The 16,782-nt window shown below is 49.9% G+C and overlaps 6 protein-coding genes across 6 annotated transcripts; 3 read left to right on the forward strand and 3 right to left on the reverse strand.

Moving 5' to 3' along the window:
• Positions 1-5: 5 nt before the first annotated feature.
• ACHE_20030S (uncharacterized protein) lies at positions 6-785 on the forward strand (the record flags this gene model as incomplete). Its single annotated transcript, XM_043284286.1, has 1 exon — positions 6-785. The coding sequence occupies one exon, from the start codon at positions 6-8 to the stop codon at positions 783-785; it is 780 nt and encodes a 259-aa protein (XP_043133093.1).
• Positions 786-931: 146 nt separating this feature from the next.
• On the reverse strand, positions 932-3,098 carry ACHE_20029A (putative copper amine oxidase; the record flags this gene model as incomplete). The annotated part of the gene is made up of 4 exons (XM_043284287.1): positions 932-1,067; positions 1,122-2,092; positions 2,140-2,716; positions 2,767-3,098. 4 exons carry the CDS (start codon positions 3,096-3,098, stop codon positions 932-934), a joined length of 2,016 nt encoding a protein of 671 aa, XP_043133094.1.
• Positions 3,099-3,906: 808 nt separating this feature from the next.
• Positions 3,907-5,646, reverse strand: ACHE_20031A (uncharacterized protein; the record flags this gene model as incomplete). Its single annotated transcript, XM_043284288.1, has 1 exon — positions 3,907-5,646. The coding sequence occupies one exon, from the start codon at positions 5,644-5,646 to the stop codon at positions 3,907-3,909; it is 1,740 nt and encodes a 579-aa protein (XP_043133095.1).
• A 302-nt stretch (positions 5,647-5,948) lies between these two features.
• ACHE_20032A (peroxidase family protein) lies at positions 5,949-7,604 on the reverse strand (the record flags this gene model as incomplete). The annotated part of the gene is made up of 7 exons (XM_043284289.1): positions 5,949-6,279; positions 6,333-6,507; positions 6,562-6,882; positions 6,939-7,088; positions 7,142-7,172; positions 7,226-7,344; positions 7,391-7,604. 7 exons carry the CDS (start codon positions 7,602-7,604, stop codon positions 5,949-5,951), a joined length of 1,341 nt encoding a protein of 446 aa, XP_043133096.1.
• Positions 7,605-9,805: 2,201 nt separating this feature from the next.
• ACHE_20033S (CFEM domain-containing protein) lies at positions 9,806-11,420 on the forward strand (the record flags this gene model as incomplete). Its single annotated transcript, XM_043284290.1, has 8 exons — positions 9,806-9,859; positions 9,915-10,050; positions 10,106-10,290; positions 10,346-10,382; positions 10,441-10,508; positions 10,561-10,943; positions 10,996-11,063; positions 11,116-11,420. The coding sequence occupies 8 exons, from the start codon at positions 9,806-9,808 to the stop codon at positions 11,418-11,420; spliced, it is 1,236 nt and encodes a 411-aa protein (XP_043133097.1).
• Positions 11,421-13,255: 1,835 nt separating this feature from the next.
• Positions 13,256-15,401, forward strand: ACHE_20034S (GMC family oxidoreductase; the record flags this gene model as incomplete). The annotated part of the gene is made up of 3 exons (XM_043284291.1): positions 13,256-13,311; positions 13,372-13,803; positions 13,865-15,401. The coding sequence occupies 3 exons, from the start codon at positions 13,256-13,258 to the stop codon at positions 15,399-15,401; spliced, it is 2,025 nt and encodes a 674-aa protein (XP_043133098.1).
• Between the last annotated feature and the right edge of the window lie 1,381 nt (positions 15,402-16,782).

Below are 16,782 nucleotides of genomic sequence, written 5' to 3' on the forward strand. Positions count from 1 at the left end.
AGACCATGGCCCAAACGGATTGGAGCGCTTCTCAATACCTCAAGTTCATGAACGAAAGGACTACTCCAGCCCGCGATCTACTCGCCCGGGTCCCTCTCCAGGATCCCAAGACAATAGTTGATCTGGGCTGCGGACCGGGCAACTCGACGGCCGTGTTGGCACACCGGTATCCCAACGCTCATCTCGTGGGCATGGATTCATCGCCAGATATGATCAAGAAAGCACAGTCGGCGCTTCCTAATGTCGAATTTACTGCGAAAGATCTGAGATCATACACCCCCCCGCAATCTGTCGATCTCTTTTTTTCGAATGCCGTTTTGCACTGGCTGGGAAGGGACGAGCGGATTACGCTTATCAGGCGCTTGATGATATCGCAACCCTCTGGCGGCGTGTTCGCTTTCCAAGTTCCGTACAATCTGACAGAACCGTCCCATGTCCTGATGAGGGAGGTTGCCGCAGACGGTCCCTGGGCGGGCACGCTCAAGCATGCTGGCAGAGACGCCTTCCAGACACCCCGGGAGATCTATGACCAGCTCATTCCACTGTCGTCGGAGGTACACATCTTCAGGACGGACTATAACCACCCTCTGGAGAACCATAGGGCTGTAGTGGAGTGGGTTCAGGGAACGGGGTTAAAGCCTTATCTTGATCCATTGTCGCCGGGAGAAAAAGAGGCCTTCATAAATGAATATCTGAAGCGCCTGGAGGCAGCGTATCCCAAGTCAGTTGACGGTAGAGTGCTACTGGGTTATCCGCGGTTGTTTGTGGTGGCTGTCAAAAAGTAATACTACTCTTTAAGTTGAGACATATTCATATGGCAAATGATCATATCATTCTCTCATATTTGCATCTTCATAACAATTCAGGAATCATTAGAGGTATCTCACAACAGCAATAATACAATCTCACCACACGTCTTAGCAATCTTCGCTTAGATATGCGCATCCCGACAGCAATCTGACTGGATCACTCGCGACGACGCGTTCCGGCTCGACGGCACATCCAAGGAAGGGTTCGCCGTGAAAAAGTCCGAGGGCCGGATGTTGAGCTGGTAAATATCCACGGGCCTGTTCCGTCAGCATGAGTATTTTTCACATTCGGCTGGGGAAGGGGCAATTTACATCACCGGCCAGTCTTCCACACGCGGGTTATGCGTCAAACCGAATGAGCTCCAAACCACCACGTCCGTGTCGGCGACGCGATCTCCCCGTTTGACAGCGTCTGAGACACCACCGATCTCCACCTGGCTCTGCAAGGTGTAGTTACCGCCAGCGTATAATTCACCGTCCCGGTATTTAGTCACCCAGATGTGATGCTGGGCGAACTGTGCCCGTCTCGCCTGTACCGAGTTCGGATCAGCCAGCAACTTTTGCGTGGCCAGGGGCGTGAATTTGTACGCGACTGGCTTGCCGCTGACAGGGTTCGAGCGGTGCGGATTGGTCATCTTAACCACGCGGTTTAGATCAGGGGCCGCATCTAGCCAACCAGCCCGGTCGACGGTGTAATCGATAACCCGGTAAAAGTTGCCGTTGGGGTTAGTGGCCTCATTCATAGGCACCGGATGGGATTCTTCCACAACGACGGAGTTGTCATGTCCGTCGACGGCAGGATCGATGCGCACGCAGAAAATGTGCTGGTGATTCTGGGCCAACACCCCGCCACTAACGACGTTGCCGTACTCGCTGGTCTTGCATGGATCGATATTGACGACATTGAGAATACCCGTTGCACGCGCCTCGACGGTGATGGCGCCGGACTGGTCAAACTTATAGGCGAAGATGTACTCGTAATTAGCAAGTGTGATGATGAACTGCACCACGAGCTCGCGACTGCGCGTAACGACAGCCCGGCCGGTGCGCCAATTGCTGTGCTTCCAGCCGATACCATTGTCCTGCTCGTGCAGACAGATAGCGTTCGGCAGTTTCGTTGCGCTACCGTCGGTCTCTGTGAGCAAGGCGTCGAAGTACTTGATCACCCCGAGACAGTCGCAGCCGATGGAAAGGTTATTGGCAGTGTTACCACCACCACCATCACCAAAGTCAAAGGCCTGCTTGCGGTGGTACGGGGGTCGAGGATCGGCGTAGGGAACCGTCTGTAACTGTCAGCATCGAATACTCCAATCCGGGAACGAATACTTACCATCTCGCTGACAGCCAACCGATACAGTACACTCCGTCCGTCATACCATACATCGTGGATTGTCGCACCCTCACGGGGGTTGAAGCCTACCCGGAAACGCCATTTCTGCCATTCAACCAGAGATTCGTTCGTGACGCGAAACGAGGGACCGTCCGGCTGAACCACGTTTAACGGCTTCAGGTCCTTTCGCGTGCCCCCTGGGAGCAATTCCGGGACGTAGTCTGATGCGTTGGCGTGGCCGATGATGTCGCGGCTGAAGGTCTGGTCGTAAAGTCCATCGCCCTTGCCTCCGGTAGCCGGACGATCCACACGGACGATCTCTTCTGTCGCGCAGTCCATGACTGGAATCACAGGCAGCGGGTAGGAGTAGAAGTTCGCATCTTCATTGTTTTTCGTCTGGTCCTGAGCGAAAATCAAGCCTTGCATGTATCGACGGTTGTCGTCGGAGAGATCTAGTCCACCATAGGGCCAGGGCTCAATGACTACATCAAAGCCTTTAGGGAGATCAAAGTCTGCCAGCGCTTGCTGGAAGAGAGGAGAAGCCTTGCAACGATCGACAAAAACATCGAATTCATCGCTATGTTTGTGTCAGCTAACCGTTTCCTCGTATACTTTGAAACAACATACACTACCAGCGCAGCGTGGAACTTCTTATCCACAATCTGATGCTTTACATGTCTTCGTAGCCGAATGTCAACGATGGATTCGTGGTATTCAGTGGACTTCTCTCGGCCAATCACATTGTATTGACATAGGGCCAGTCGAGAGGGCCGTTGTGTTGTCGGGCTCAATCGGCCTGAATGTTCGAGTCCCAGGAATTCCCTGAGCTGAGCCTTAGGAGGCTCTGATAAGTATATCTCACGAAAGTAAACAATGGTGTCCGGATGGGAAGCGACGACAACATCGCGAGCGACATTGATCTCGTCGGGCGTGAGGCCTGAGAGAGGATGCGGAGTCATGGTGGCAGTAATAGTAGACAATTTGATACGAATGAATCTCTTTACAGGAGCAAGAGAGGGATCTCAAGAGCTTTATATATCTATAACACTGAAAATGCGCACGAACGAACTGGACCTCCGCAGTAAATCACGATTGCTCGATTGGGAAGACTCGGAAATTCGGAAATTCGGAATGTCAGCCCGGAACGCTCTCCGCGGAGGCCGAAGCCCACGAGGAGTTATCATCTCGCGAAAAGAGTGGTTGCAGAGAGTATCAGGCGATATGACTGAGTGGGAATTATATAACTACTTCACCATGGATGACAGCGAAAGGCTGCTATTGTTGAACTTCATCGTTGGCTTGCCTGAGCTTCAATATGACCGAATACAAGGATGGTATATCATTGGGGTTGATCTGTAGCTGCAATAATGGATCCAATATAGTCAGCAGACACTCTAGGGAAATTGTCGTACTGGGACGGTGAGAGATCATCGAATAACAGATCTGACTAGGACTATAAGGGAAAGCGGGCATGTGAGGCTTGCATGGTGAGATTTGGCCACGAGGTCTTGGAGATTATGAATTTAGGGCATTGATGTGCTTGTCAGGGCATTCACATGCTTTGCATCCTTCGATTCAACGGCTGATACTCAGCTGAGTCTGGCATACAGCACAACTCAAGTATTCGAGGTACATTGAAGACGAATCTTGCTAGACAAACTTTAGATCTCCGTGGATTTCAGTTGCTTGAGACCAAGATGTATTTCAGTTATGGCTTATTGCACATGTCCGTCCCATCATATCGTATCAATCTCTTCCTGGTCAACTTTAATCATCGTCTTCCAATATCCCGTGGCCTGGCCAACCCGGTCTCGGGAACTGATTTGGCTCAGTAAATTCATCAAAGTTCAAGTTTGCGATGCTCAGGTTCGCATGTGCGATATGTGCATCCCGGCCGCTGAGTCGGCCGTGGAAGAACCCTCTGACCTTTCGGGCTGGTGTATCTTTCAGAATCTCCGCTGCAGCAGTGTTTGACTTTCTGGTGTAGAGGGTGTCAGAATCTACCGCGATGACAGTCAGGTCATGTCCAGACTGCTGGTCGATGAAGAACATAGGGAGAGGTGAGGTAACCGCCGTCGCGCGACCTCTCTTATACGTGTAAACATCCCAGAATACATCCCACATATCTTCCAATGTTCCATCTCGCTGGTCGTCTTTCCAGGGGACAAAACAGCAATGTTTTCTGTCCCAATATTCCGAGTCAATCTGATTCATCGTATGTAGCTCAGCGCGAATCGCCTGGTCCTGCTCTCTGGTGAGTTTACTAGTAAGATAAAATACTGGAACCCAGTAGATACAATCATCGGCCGGGAGCCAAGGTGGATTTTCCACATAGAACGGTTGTTCTGGTCGATACATGAGCTCAGTGACATCTGACTCCCGTCTCTCTAGAATGTAGGGCTCCGGTCGATCTAGGCATTCTTTAGCAGATAATCCCCAGGACTGCGCTGTGCTGATGACCTCCTTCAGAGATACCCACGATACGATGGCTGGTCCTATCATGTCATAGTACAGAGTTCCGATAAGGGCATTCTCGGTATCCCTAGTGGGTTCCAGCAGGAAGTAAACGCTTGACGAATAGTCGTTGGCCAGAATCTGCTGCTGATATCCGTTCCACAGGTTGAGGAATCCGCGTCGAGACTGCACGCGATGATACTCCCATGAGATCAATTGAATCTCCATCTCTGGGTCTTCAGCGCCGTCTTCTTGGGTGAAATTCCGCGCGGCGCTCTGCAGTGTTGACTTGATATTGGCAAGCTCATCTTCTGCAGTTGGGAACATTAGGAAAATGTTCAGATGGCGGTTGTCTTGACGCACCCATGGCGGTAATGCAACGGGTTGTGCTCCATGATTGATTACCCATGAGCCGTCTTTCGTCGTTGAGCCACTATTTGAATATTCTTCCCACCCTAGCTTCGCTACTATATCATCCGTGAACACGCCTCGATCTGCGTCATGAAGCACCAAGCCGTCGTTCATAAATACTTCGTTGTTACGCGAAGCCACTTCTTGCGGCTCAAAGTCCTGAAGCGTCTCCATCAATTCTGTGTTGTCCTTTTCTCCAGTAGTACGTTTGGCAACCACGCGAACTTCATGATCCTCCTGCGCAGTACATGGTCGAATAGAAATCATGACGACGGAAATCGACGGACTTTCACCCACTCGACAATTTCCCTTGAGCTGGCGCTTTGTCAGGTCGTCCGCAACGATCAGGCTTGACCATCCTGCGCGATGGGCCAGGATGGCCATTGCATAAAGGTTGGCCTGGCTATCCCGGTTTTGACCTTGGTGCGTGATTGACTGCAGCACTTCAGTGGACTGTTGCCATGGATGAATATTGACGTTTTTGTCTTGCAGAAAACGCTGGAAATGTTGCACAAGACTCGTTTCGTCGACATCTTCAAGGTCCGTAAGGGATACCAGCAGTAAATGCTCCGTGTCTTTTGCATTTTTCTCCGCCAAGGGCAGTCCGTTACCAATGGCAAATTGTAGAAACTGGTCCACCATGGCTCTTGTTTCCGTGAGAATTAGATAGAGGATACCGGATGATGAAAATGATAGAGGAAGAAGAAAATCCAGCGTATAAACATCTTTTAAACCAAACAAGGCTCATATATCACGTGAAAATCAGGCAGCAGGTGGGCCTACAGATCTGAAGGTGCAATAAGAAGAGGTGAGAATACGAGGCTCAATTCATGTGACCTGCCATACAAAAATTGTCTGGAATTGAACAGTAAGCAAAATGTATTAATACACAGCTCGATTGGCTATGGCAATATTATATCGCATCTCTTGTCTGCCGTACGCCCCTACAGTCCACCACCGGTCCGGTTCGCACCAGGATATTGACTCTGGATGCCGGAGAAGAAATCTTGTCCGCCCATCTTCAGGTCATCGAAAGCCGGACACGTCATGTTAAGCAATGGGGCTGCAATAGCCTTCGTGACCATCTCGAGCGGCACGGACAGCGTCTTATACAAGCCGGAGAGCGCACTGGGACTGGCGAACTTGAGGACCTCGAAAACGAAGCAAAGGAGGTTGTTCTTCTCGAGGAGAGTGGACAGGTTGAGGACGCCTCCGGTCAAGTCAGAGAGATCGATGCCGGTAAAGCTGTTGACAGTTCCGGTGTTGCCTCCGATGCTATGGAATTGTTATTGATTGTATGCGATGCGCAGAGTTGAGATGAAACTTACCTGCCCAGCTCGGGATACTTGGTGACAAAGCTAACCGTATCAAGATTGAGCTGCACCAGTCCATAGTCCACGGGAGTCTTGTACCAGTTGTAGGGGATTCTTTCCCATCCCTCGTTGTAGGTGAAGTTGCCCTCTTCTCCCTCAATGGCGAAGAAGCTCTTGACGATATCCTTGGCTGTAGCGGTTGTTAGTCAATAAACATTATACACTTGGCGCAGTTCCAACGTACTCAAAACACCCTCCGGATGCTCCTCAGAGTGGTTCCGGAAAATGCGTCCCACAAAGAGGTATCCAGCATTACGTGCAAGAAGTCCCGTCACCGGTCCGTAGTAAAAGTTCGGGTTGGTCGCCTTGGTCTGGTCCATCCGGATCTTGGCCCGCTCGGCCATCAAGTCCATGTCAAACGTGCCGTCCGTGGACATTGCGTAGAATTCTTCGAACTTGGTCATGTTGAGAGCGTAGTTGTTCCCGGTCATATACAGGTCGTCGCGCGTCAAGGACGAGTCGGATTCGACAAAGTTGTGCGTGCCGATGATACCCTGTGGATCGCCTATTGTATTGTTAGGATCGCTATATGAATTCCAAGTTGCAGACCTTATGACATACCCAGCAGGCCACCCAGGTTATCCAACAGGTTGTTGACCCGATCATCCTTGCCACCGATCGAGAAGCTAGGGTTCAACGAGAGTGGGTTTCCTCCCCAAACAGTGCCCATCACGGCCAGGACCGTAGCAAGGTCAACGCCCATACCATACACTATCACCGTCAGAGCAATCGTCGGATATCGTTTATTATAATGCGCAGCTCACCTTTGTTAATAGCCGGGATCACTTCGGCAAACTATGGCTGGCGTTAGTACCAACATTATCCTTGCGCGGGCACGAAATACTTACGGATACAATACCACTGCGAGGGATATAGCCATGATTTGCCAGCGCATTGAGACCAGGGCAAGGTCCACGCTGGTCGCCATTGTCATAGTCAGGCGCTTGGAAAGCGTGATCACCGGAGACTATTTCATCAGTATGCTATCACTTGTGGAGCAAAGCTTTACATACCGTCAACGGGAGTTCTCAATGAATTCACCAGGAGTCGCTTGTTCAAGCTACTCTTGACGCTACCACCCTGGATATCAGAATAGGGACAGTTCTTAGGGATCTGGCCCGCTCCGTTCATCAACTTGTGCAGATTTTCTGCGGTGGGCATAGCATCGACGATGGAAGCGCCCATCCCCAAAAGGGCCAAGGGCAAAGCCGATTTCCACGCCCTCATAATTGAAAATATACGAATGACTATAGAAAACTGATCAAAGGAACGACTGATGACTGAAGATCAGAAAGGAGTGACTGTCGACGGAATAGTAGAGAACGTCATGAATGAACAGCAAAAGAAGACATTGAAGTGGAGGCCACGCTTTTTCAAGAATACATAATCATCAGGAGTATTCTGATCAGAGGGCTTGGAGATCTGCAATCTCTGCTTATTAAAAGCTCATTTTTGACTTGTCACTCGGATATTGGGAATGGGAATGGGCCACTTTGCCAGAGAGCCATTAGTCGTATTGCTAGTTACGAGGCCCGAGTTACTAGATAATCACTGGCCTCATGGTCACGACGGCATTATAACCTACTACCAGCATCGTTAGCCATTGTAGGCACAGCTTCTCGAGAAAGAGCAGATTACCCCGTACCCAGCAATACGTTCTTATATGGGCTTTCAACATCGGCGCGTTGGGCCAGGGGATTTTAGAATGCCGTTCGATTAGAAATAGTCCCTGAAAATTGCAGAATCCCTGACTATTCTGCGAAATTATCAATCCCAGCAGATTCGGCAGTTGCCCATAGCGGCGCATGCCGAAAGTCCTCCGTAGGGGCTGGTTGTTTAACGCCAGCCGGATCCTATGGGAACAACTCCGTGCATAGGGCGGCGAGCTTGCGGTTTCTTCAGATATTCCAAACAGGAAGGCAGAAATCCACCGGGCGGTCGTCAACAACTCCCAAAACGTCCTGACGTGTTGATCCGGACTAACCTGACTCAGGGCTGATCCACATCTAATGTTAGGCTCGTGACGATCCACCGCGCCGTCTTGAGCCGGTCCACTGGGCTAATTTAGTGCGACGGGGCTGGCGGAAAATTCTCTGGCGCATGTTAAAATGAACATCCGCCTGATTCATGGCTGTCGAACGCGATCGAGAACGCTATTCCTTGTCTCCTTATGCACGACTTACAATCCGTAAGCCTGGTCCATGCACCGCATATATGCAATCTGGTTGTTGGGAGCGTTCCCGATGGAACGCTTAATGGAACACCATCTGTCGACAGCATCGACGTCCTCCTGGTCTGTTTATTTGCGCATGTTAGTTCCGTCCAAATGAAGTATCACATAGCAATCCGTCAAACTGGTAACTCATATTACGTGTTCATGTTATCGCTTCCCGGAATCGAGCATACAGTGCTGCACAGTATTTTTGGCAGAAGATCAATCAATCGATGAACGGAATTTGCCACTTTGTACTTAAAAACATTGCTCTGCATTCTGTAGTCGGTGATAGTGTGGACTTGCCGGTTTGACAGCAGAAACTATAGGTCCGGGGTTGCGGGCATACTGTACTGTGTAGATCGTAATCGCCTCCTTAGCTAACGGCCGAGACGTCAATGACAGTTCGAAGCTAGTACGAAGTACTTACATGCTCTCGCCATTGTGTGTTCCCCCTTTCTATTTCCAGTAACCTCCAGGCAAAGTCATATCTGATTTGGACTAAAGTAGCGCCGTAAATCCAATGAACGCTAATGGAAAACACTCGGTATCCGGCCAAGGCGCATAATTTCCGGTATGTCTTTCTGCACGGTTCGTGGGAAGCTGCAAAGCTTGTGTTTTGAGTATTCATTTCCGTTGGCCCGCCATAATATGAGGATAGCGTGGAGCATGGACCGTTTTCGCTGGTTTGTGCAGAGGAGAACAATACACGAAGTTTGCCAGCCAGCACACATACGATTGGCCACCAGTGCGAGAGCAATATGTTTGAAAAAGACAAAAATGGAAAAAGGAACTGCAACGCATCCTGGCTATAATCGCCTTGGATATATATGTGTACCCTTCGGAAGAGCTTCCAGATTCCCGCCTTCCGAATCCGCCCCGTAGCAGTGCGTGTGCCCGTGTTGTTTTGTGTATTAAGCTGTCAACCAGTTGCTGATCACCCCTCGTTCGTTGCGTGCCAATGCAGACTGTTGGGCTTGGAACAGACTTAGTCTAATCGGGAGGGATACATCTCATCTCGAGGATATTTCAAAGTTATAGATAAAAGTGGTTGATATCTCCTCGTGGGTTTCTTTTCCCGTGTCTCTCTCTTTAATTCAACCATAGTCGCTCGTTTTTTTTTTTTTTTTTCCTTCGTTTTGATATCACGGCACCAGAAGGAAACAGTATGAGATTGACCTGGATCGCGGCACTGGTCTCAGTGCTTTTCTCTGCCATGGCAGCGGCCAGCAGTATTCAGGAACTGGCTACTGCTCTTCCTCCATGCGCTGTATGTTAGCAGAAATCAATTTCAGTCAAGTCAATGAAGCTGACCTCATTCATAGCTGAAATGCCTGGTGGCGGGAATAGAGCAATCGAGTTGTGGCATGACCAACCAGACCTGTATATGCACCGATACTGAATTGAACACGAATGTCGAGGCATGTGTATTGATGAGCTGCACGATCAAGCAATCTCTGAGTGAGTCCATGGATTTTCATGGTCATAATGGGAACCTACCACTAACAGCCCTCAGCTACGAAAAATGTGACCAAAACGGCATGCGATGCTCCCATACGGGACCGAACAAAGATTGTGTCTGTTGCCGGTGTTGTTGGAGGTGTACTGTCCGTGGTCGCGTTTATTCTCCGGGTTGCTGCAAGATTCCGTTGCCTTGGCGGCCAATTCGGATGGGATGATGCGACAATGGTGTTTACAATGGTATGGAGCCTCGATCCTGCAGTAAGCTTCTTTTTCAACGTTAACAATCTTGCAGATGATGGTGATTCCATTGTCCGCGTTCTCGGTAGTCTGTATGTATCCGATCGAATTCCCTGGTAAAAGTGTTGTCAGATTGACCAATGTATGCAGTGGCCGACACAGGTCTTGGAAAGGATATGTGGACGCTTCCCTTCAAGAACATCACTCACATACTTTATGTTCGTAAATTCAGCCTGCTTTTTTCTTGGGTTTGAGACTGACCGGCATCAGATATACATGATCGATGAGGTTCTCTACCTGAGTATCCTTCCGATGACCAAGATATCCATCCTCTGTTTCTACCTACGCGTCTTCCCCAAGAAGGAAATCCGTATGGCAACCTACGTTGTCATGGCGCTCTGTGTCGGCTACCTGATCTCGTTCGTTTTGATTTCGGTCTTCCAGTGCGACCCGATTAATGGCGCATATCTGCGTTGGGACGGCGAGCACAACTTCAAATGCAACAACATCAACGCCCAAGGATGGGCGGCCGCTATCGCCAACATGATTCTTGATATCATCGTCATGGCTTTGCCGCTCCGGGAGTTATACAACTTGAACTTGTCGCTGCGAAAGAAGCTGGGTGTTCTGTGCATGTTCAGTCTGGGTATTTTGTAAGTCAACCCATTCAAGCGAGGGAGAGCATCCTTTACTGACCGTAACTAGTGTCACCTTGGTCAGTATCCTGCGGTTGGAATCACTCATCAAGTTCGCCACGACACAAAACGTCACATGTGAGTTTTTACCACCAGAACCCACTGGATATAGTTGACTGACCCCGTATAGGGGACTACGTCGAAATCGGATACTGGAGTACAATCGAATGCCATGTCGGCGTGATCTGCGCCTGTCTCCCAGCCATCCGCTCACTACTGCGCCGTGTCTTTCCCGCTGCATTCGGAGACACGACCAAGGGTGCTTCCAAGGGCACTTCCAACACCTATTCCACATCTCGATCCGGCGCCGGATCGCGCCTGGAAGGCAAATTCTCAGCCAAGGTCAAGGGCGGCGACGAAGATCATTTCGTGCCGCTTGTTGACATGGACAATTCCAGTCACGCCCATCTGGGACATGCACATTCGCAAGCATGATGGATTCCGGTGTTGTTTGCTTTTTGGCTGTTTAATCCGTAACATCGTTGCCCACTTTAATCGCTCTTTTTTTGCATAAATCTTCTTTCTTTTCTCTATACATGGTTTAGTTATCAATTCCTTATGATTTCATTCTTGGGAAAAGTTTTGACGTTGACGCTTTTTGGGTGGTATCTTTTTCTTTTTTTTTTTTTTTCTGGTATAGACAGACTTGCAATGTTCCAATATCGATCGTATTGGTCTTTTTTTTAACTCTTTTTGGATATCGTCTTTTTGGATATCGTCAAGACGGAGAGTAGCGACAGCTTGGTCATCGGAGCCAGTTGCCGATTCTGACAGCCGTTGAGTGGGCCCTGCCGTCGCTCTATGACAGGTGAGCCAAGCCGTAAGACTCTCCCTAGACTAATGGGAAGGTGTCTTCCCCTTTCCGCTGAAAAAACTTCCGAGTCCCCTAATAACAGCGGAAATAAGGGAAATGGAAAATAAAGCCCCTGTCAAAGCTCCGTCAAGCCGTTGCGGTGGACTGTGTGGGGCGCACAGGTCAGTGGAGGCCGGGATATGACCGAAACGATACTCATTGATTTCCAGCGGTGGATATGTGGGACGCACGTTATTCAGGCCCGTTTAGGGCTAGTACCGGATGTCGTCCGCAAAAGCAAACAGTCGGTAAAAGGTCGGCTTTGGTAGGCTGGACAGAGAAGACCTGACTCGAAGTGGCCTTGTATGTATTTCCTTAGATTAATAATTCGAATTGTACTGTCTCTGCGTTTTGGTCAAAGGATACTGTGGAAGCAGGGAAGAGACAGCCTCTGGAATAGTGTCCCGGAGTAATTCTGATGAGACGGCATGCTTGCTTGTGCATCACAACGGTCCCGACCATCATTCCAGTCAATAAGGTAAATCAGCTTCTCCAAATGCAAGCATCCCTGCATATGCAGAATACCAGTACACGGGATAGAGTACTCCAACTCGTAGTCTGCATGCATACATCATAGTTCAGCACTAAGCCGGGTCTCGTGTCCCGATAATCCGTGTTAATATATCAATTGGGTTTGTAGTGGGATCGCCGGTTGGAAGGTTTAGCGTGATAGCAACGTGAGCTATTATGGCAAAATTACCAACAGGGAACGAGCGCAACGCCTTCCTCCTGCGTGCGCAGTGTTATACAGATGTCTGGTAATTGATCAATCAGTAAGGGATGTGCTCTGTTTTCGACATGATCATATAGTTCACAGGATCAACGGGGAAAGGAAATGAACGTACATAGTACAATATACTTTTGCAAGGCCGTCCAGATCAGAACGTGCCATCAAGTGGCTAGCAACATATTTCCGTACGAAATGCCATGAATATAATATTCCACACGCTAAGGACTGCCGGAAATCCGAACGGACTTAGCAAGCACCGAGGAGCAACTCGACCAAGTTCGACAATGCCTCCTGAACTCTTCATCCAGCCCCTCTAGGAGTCGGGCCCGCTCTATGCACGATGTTTCATCTCCGGGGTCACGTAGTATCTCTGGGCTAGATGCTGGGCTTGGATTACTCCGTCGGACTAGCCCACCTGTCAGTGAAGGCCGTTAGACTAAGTCACCCGTTAGCGCTATTCTCGGAAACAAACACATATGGATCGCCGTTGAGTCCTCACTCCGTACTCCTGGCGTGCAAATTGCAGCCATAGCATAGTCAAGCCGAGGATATAGTTCCCCCGGTTTTATATTCAAAGCTTCCTCAAGCCAGCCATCTTGACTTCCAACAAACACTTACTTCAAGTCACTCTTTCTTTTTCTTTCTACCCTTCTTGCTGAGGCATAGGGTCTTGCATTCATTGGTAAAATGCTTGTAATCAGAGGCTTCAGTTTTCTTTCCCTTCTTTCGGCTGTCCTGGCTTCGTAAGTTACTTTAACCTGCAACGCTCCTCACCATCACGGTATAACTAAACGTCCCCATAGGGCCCATGGATCGAACCACGAATGGCTGCACAAGCGCTCGAACAATACCCAGACGACCAGCGGAACAGATGTTGAGTACGATTATGTCGTGGTTGGCTCGGGTCCCGGAGGTGGTCCATTGGCATCCAGACTCGCAATCGCTGGTCACAAAGTCCTGCTCCTCGATGCCGGAGATGACCAGTTCGATGCACCTGTGATACAGGCTCCTGCCTTGCAGTTGCAGTCCACCGAGTATGAGGGCACAAAATGGGACTATTTCGTCAACCACTACCAGGACTTGAGCCGTCAGGAGGAGGATACCAAGATGACCTACAAAACGCCGTCGGGCGAACTTCACGTCGGTCCCAACCCGCCTGCCAACTCTGACCCTCTTGGAATTCTGTACCCGCGTGCCGGTACTTTGGGAGGATGCTCGGCTCACAACGCCATGATGTAAGTTCAAATCTTCGACCGATAGCATTGTATGAGGCAGGTACTAACGGCTCGCGACTAGTACCATCTACCCGTACGAAAAGGACTGGGAGGATCTCGTTTCGATCACCGGTAACGACACCTGGGCTCCAGATGTGATGCGCAAATACTTTGAGAAGCTCGAGCGCAACCGCTATCTCCCCAGCAGCCTGTCGGGTCACGGTTATGACGGCTGGCTCACCACCAGTTTGACACAATTGACGCTCGTTGTCGAGGACCGGAAGCTGCTGTCTCTGGTCATCGCCGCCGCCACTGCTGCTGGAAAGTCTCTCATCGGAAAACTTCTCACCACCGTGACTGGTCTCGGTGAGGTTCTCCTTCGAGACCTCAACAGCGACGCAAAAGATCGTGATCAAGAGACCGGTCCGTACCAAGTTCCTCTCGCCGTCGACGTCCCCGATTATAGGCGTACTGGCCCTCGGGATTTCATCTTAGACACCCAGAAGGCCACCAATTCCGACGGTTCACGCAAGTATCACCTTGATGTTCAGATGAACACTCTTGTCACCAACGTCCGTTTCGATACCTCCGGTAGCAAGCCGAAGGCCACTGGTGTTGACTACCTCAAGGGTCAAAGCCTTTACAGGGCGGATCCGCGGTCCGGCAACGCGACTGCTTCTTCTTCCGGAAGTGTCAAGGCTGCTCGTGAAGTTATCCTTGCTGCCGGCGCCTTCAACACCCCTCAGTTGTTGAAGCTGAGCGGTGTTGGGCCCAAGCAGGAGTTGGACAAACTGGGTATTGACACTCTTGTCAACCTTCCCGGTGTTGGAAAGAACCTGCAGGACCGTTACGAAGTCAGCGTTATTGGCGAGTCCCCGACCAACTTCACCCTGACAGAGAAGTGCACCTTCCTTGCCACCACACCTGACCCATGCATGGAGCAGTGGCAGAACAATGGAGCGCTCCTCAAGGGTACCTACACCACCAACGGTATTGCAATTGCTGTCACCCGGAACTCTTCGACCAGTGACGGTGACCCGGACCTTCTGGTTTCCGGTGCACCTGCCTACTTCAAGGGGTACTACCCCGGATACTCGTACAACGCATTAAAGGAGTCCAACCACTGGGCCTGGATCACCCTCAAGGCACGCGCCCGCAACACCGCCGGTACTGTGGAGCTCCGGTCCAAGGATCCCAGAGACACTCCGGTTATCAACTTCAACTCTTTCGACACCGGTTCGACCGAGGACGATGTCGATGAAAAGGACCTGCAGGCTGTCATCGAGGGGATGAAGTTCTCGCGGGACATCTTCGACTCTTTGGTCCCATTGGACGGTGACTTTGACGAAGTTTGGCCTGGAAAGAACGTTTCCACCGACGCAGAATTGAAGGACTTCGCCAAAAAGGAGGCATGGGGTCACCACGCATGCTGCACGGCTCCTATCGGATCAGACGACGATGACAACGCCGTGCTCGATTCTGACTTCCGTGTACGTGGTGTTGAGGGTCTGAGAGTGGTGGATGCTTCCGTCTTCCCTAAGATCCCTGGATACTACATCGCTCTGCCCATCTACATTCTCAGTGAGAGGGCTGCGGATGTGATCATTTCGAGTGCATAAAAAGTTGCCGCTGTTCTTGCGATCCTGATATGCCATTGTTTTTGTGTTTTATTAGCAAAGCGCCTGCGAGCCTTTTTCCTTCGTAGACATTGATATCCTCACTAGTCCATTAATATATCCAATAGACAGTCTCTTTTTTTTTTTTTTTTTTTTCTGTCAGATCTCCGTGGGTGAAATATTCAGGACGTACTAGAACCAGGTAACTATTAGGGTGACAGACAACCCCAAGGCACCATATCAGCACGAACAACATTAAAGCCATAGTTCATAGCAGAGCAAGATGCTTGAAGACTGGTATGTTGTGTGAAAAGATGGTGGGCTGAAGAAGATGGAGAAGGGGGTTTCTGCCTCGGTGCTTGAGTATCCTGGGCCGAGGCAGACCACATGCTGACGACCTCGGAAAAAATTCTCTAATAGTATACGCTATATTTGGGCAACAAGACATTCTCGAGCTCTTCACCGGTTTTGCGAATGCTAGGTCAGATACGCATAAATACGTAACTATCTCAAGCTCCGAGCACGTTCGCTGCTCTCAATGTATCCCAACGTATCCCAATAATTGACGGCATCATCGGTAGGTAACCCATCGCAACTGGTGCACTGCGCTGGCATCACATACTTAATTAAAGGGATAAATTAATATTAGTATGCAGTTAACTCATGCCCGTCACATACTTGACTGGATGGTCATAAAAATTAATTCTGTTCAATGAAATACATATTCACCGTCAATGATTGTTCGCGCCACGATGAAAAAAAGGAGTCGAAAATAAGACAATTATTCAAGGTCCTTTTATCCAGTAAAGTTTCGCTTATGTGCCTCTGAGCTCTGTTTAGCTGCGTTCACAGAAGGGAATTGTCTTCTTTGCTCTGCCGGGAAATTGCATTTCGGAGCAGCTATTGGAGCATATCTATATCAGATCCAAGCCCAAGAAGATGCAACCTGCAAAGATTGTGGCCTAACAAGGGAGACAATACACCATCTTCTCTTTGAATGCCGAAAATGGCGACAGCAACGAAACAAGCTCTACAGGGACCTGAAGCTGGAGGGGATTATGAGACCCACTGCTGCAGAAGAGCACCCGCAAGGACGACTTTTGGGAGAGCCCAGAGCTACCAAGGCACTGCTACAATTCTTGGCCAGCACCAGCATAGCTCTACCCCAAGCACACCTACAGCGAACGATGGAAAAGGCCCGAAGAGATGATGAATGGGGATTGGAAGCATTGGAGAAGGCAATTTGAACAGGAGAAGGATAGCAGGGAGGGTAGCCTAAGCTGAAATCAGCCTAGGCCGCACCCATCCTGCTCGAAACACAAGGAGAGCACCACGCTCGAAAGCCCTACGCATACAGGCGGTCTGGGGCGAGGAAAAGGATCGG

The sequence above is a fragment of the Aspergillus chevalieri genome, chromosome 2, assembly GCF_016861735.1.
Source record: "Aspergillus chevalieri M1 DNA, chromosome 2, nearly complete sequence".
NCBI lineage: Eukaryota > Fungi > Ascomycota > Eurotiomycetes > Eurotiales > Aspergillaceae > Aspergillus > Aspergillus chevalieri.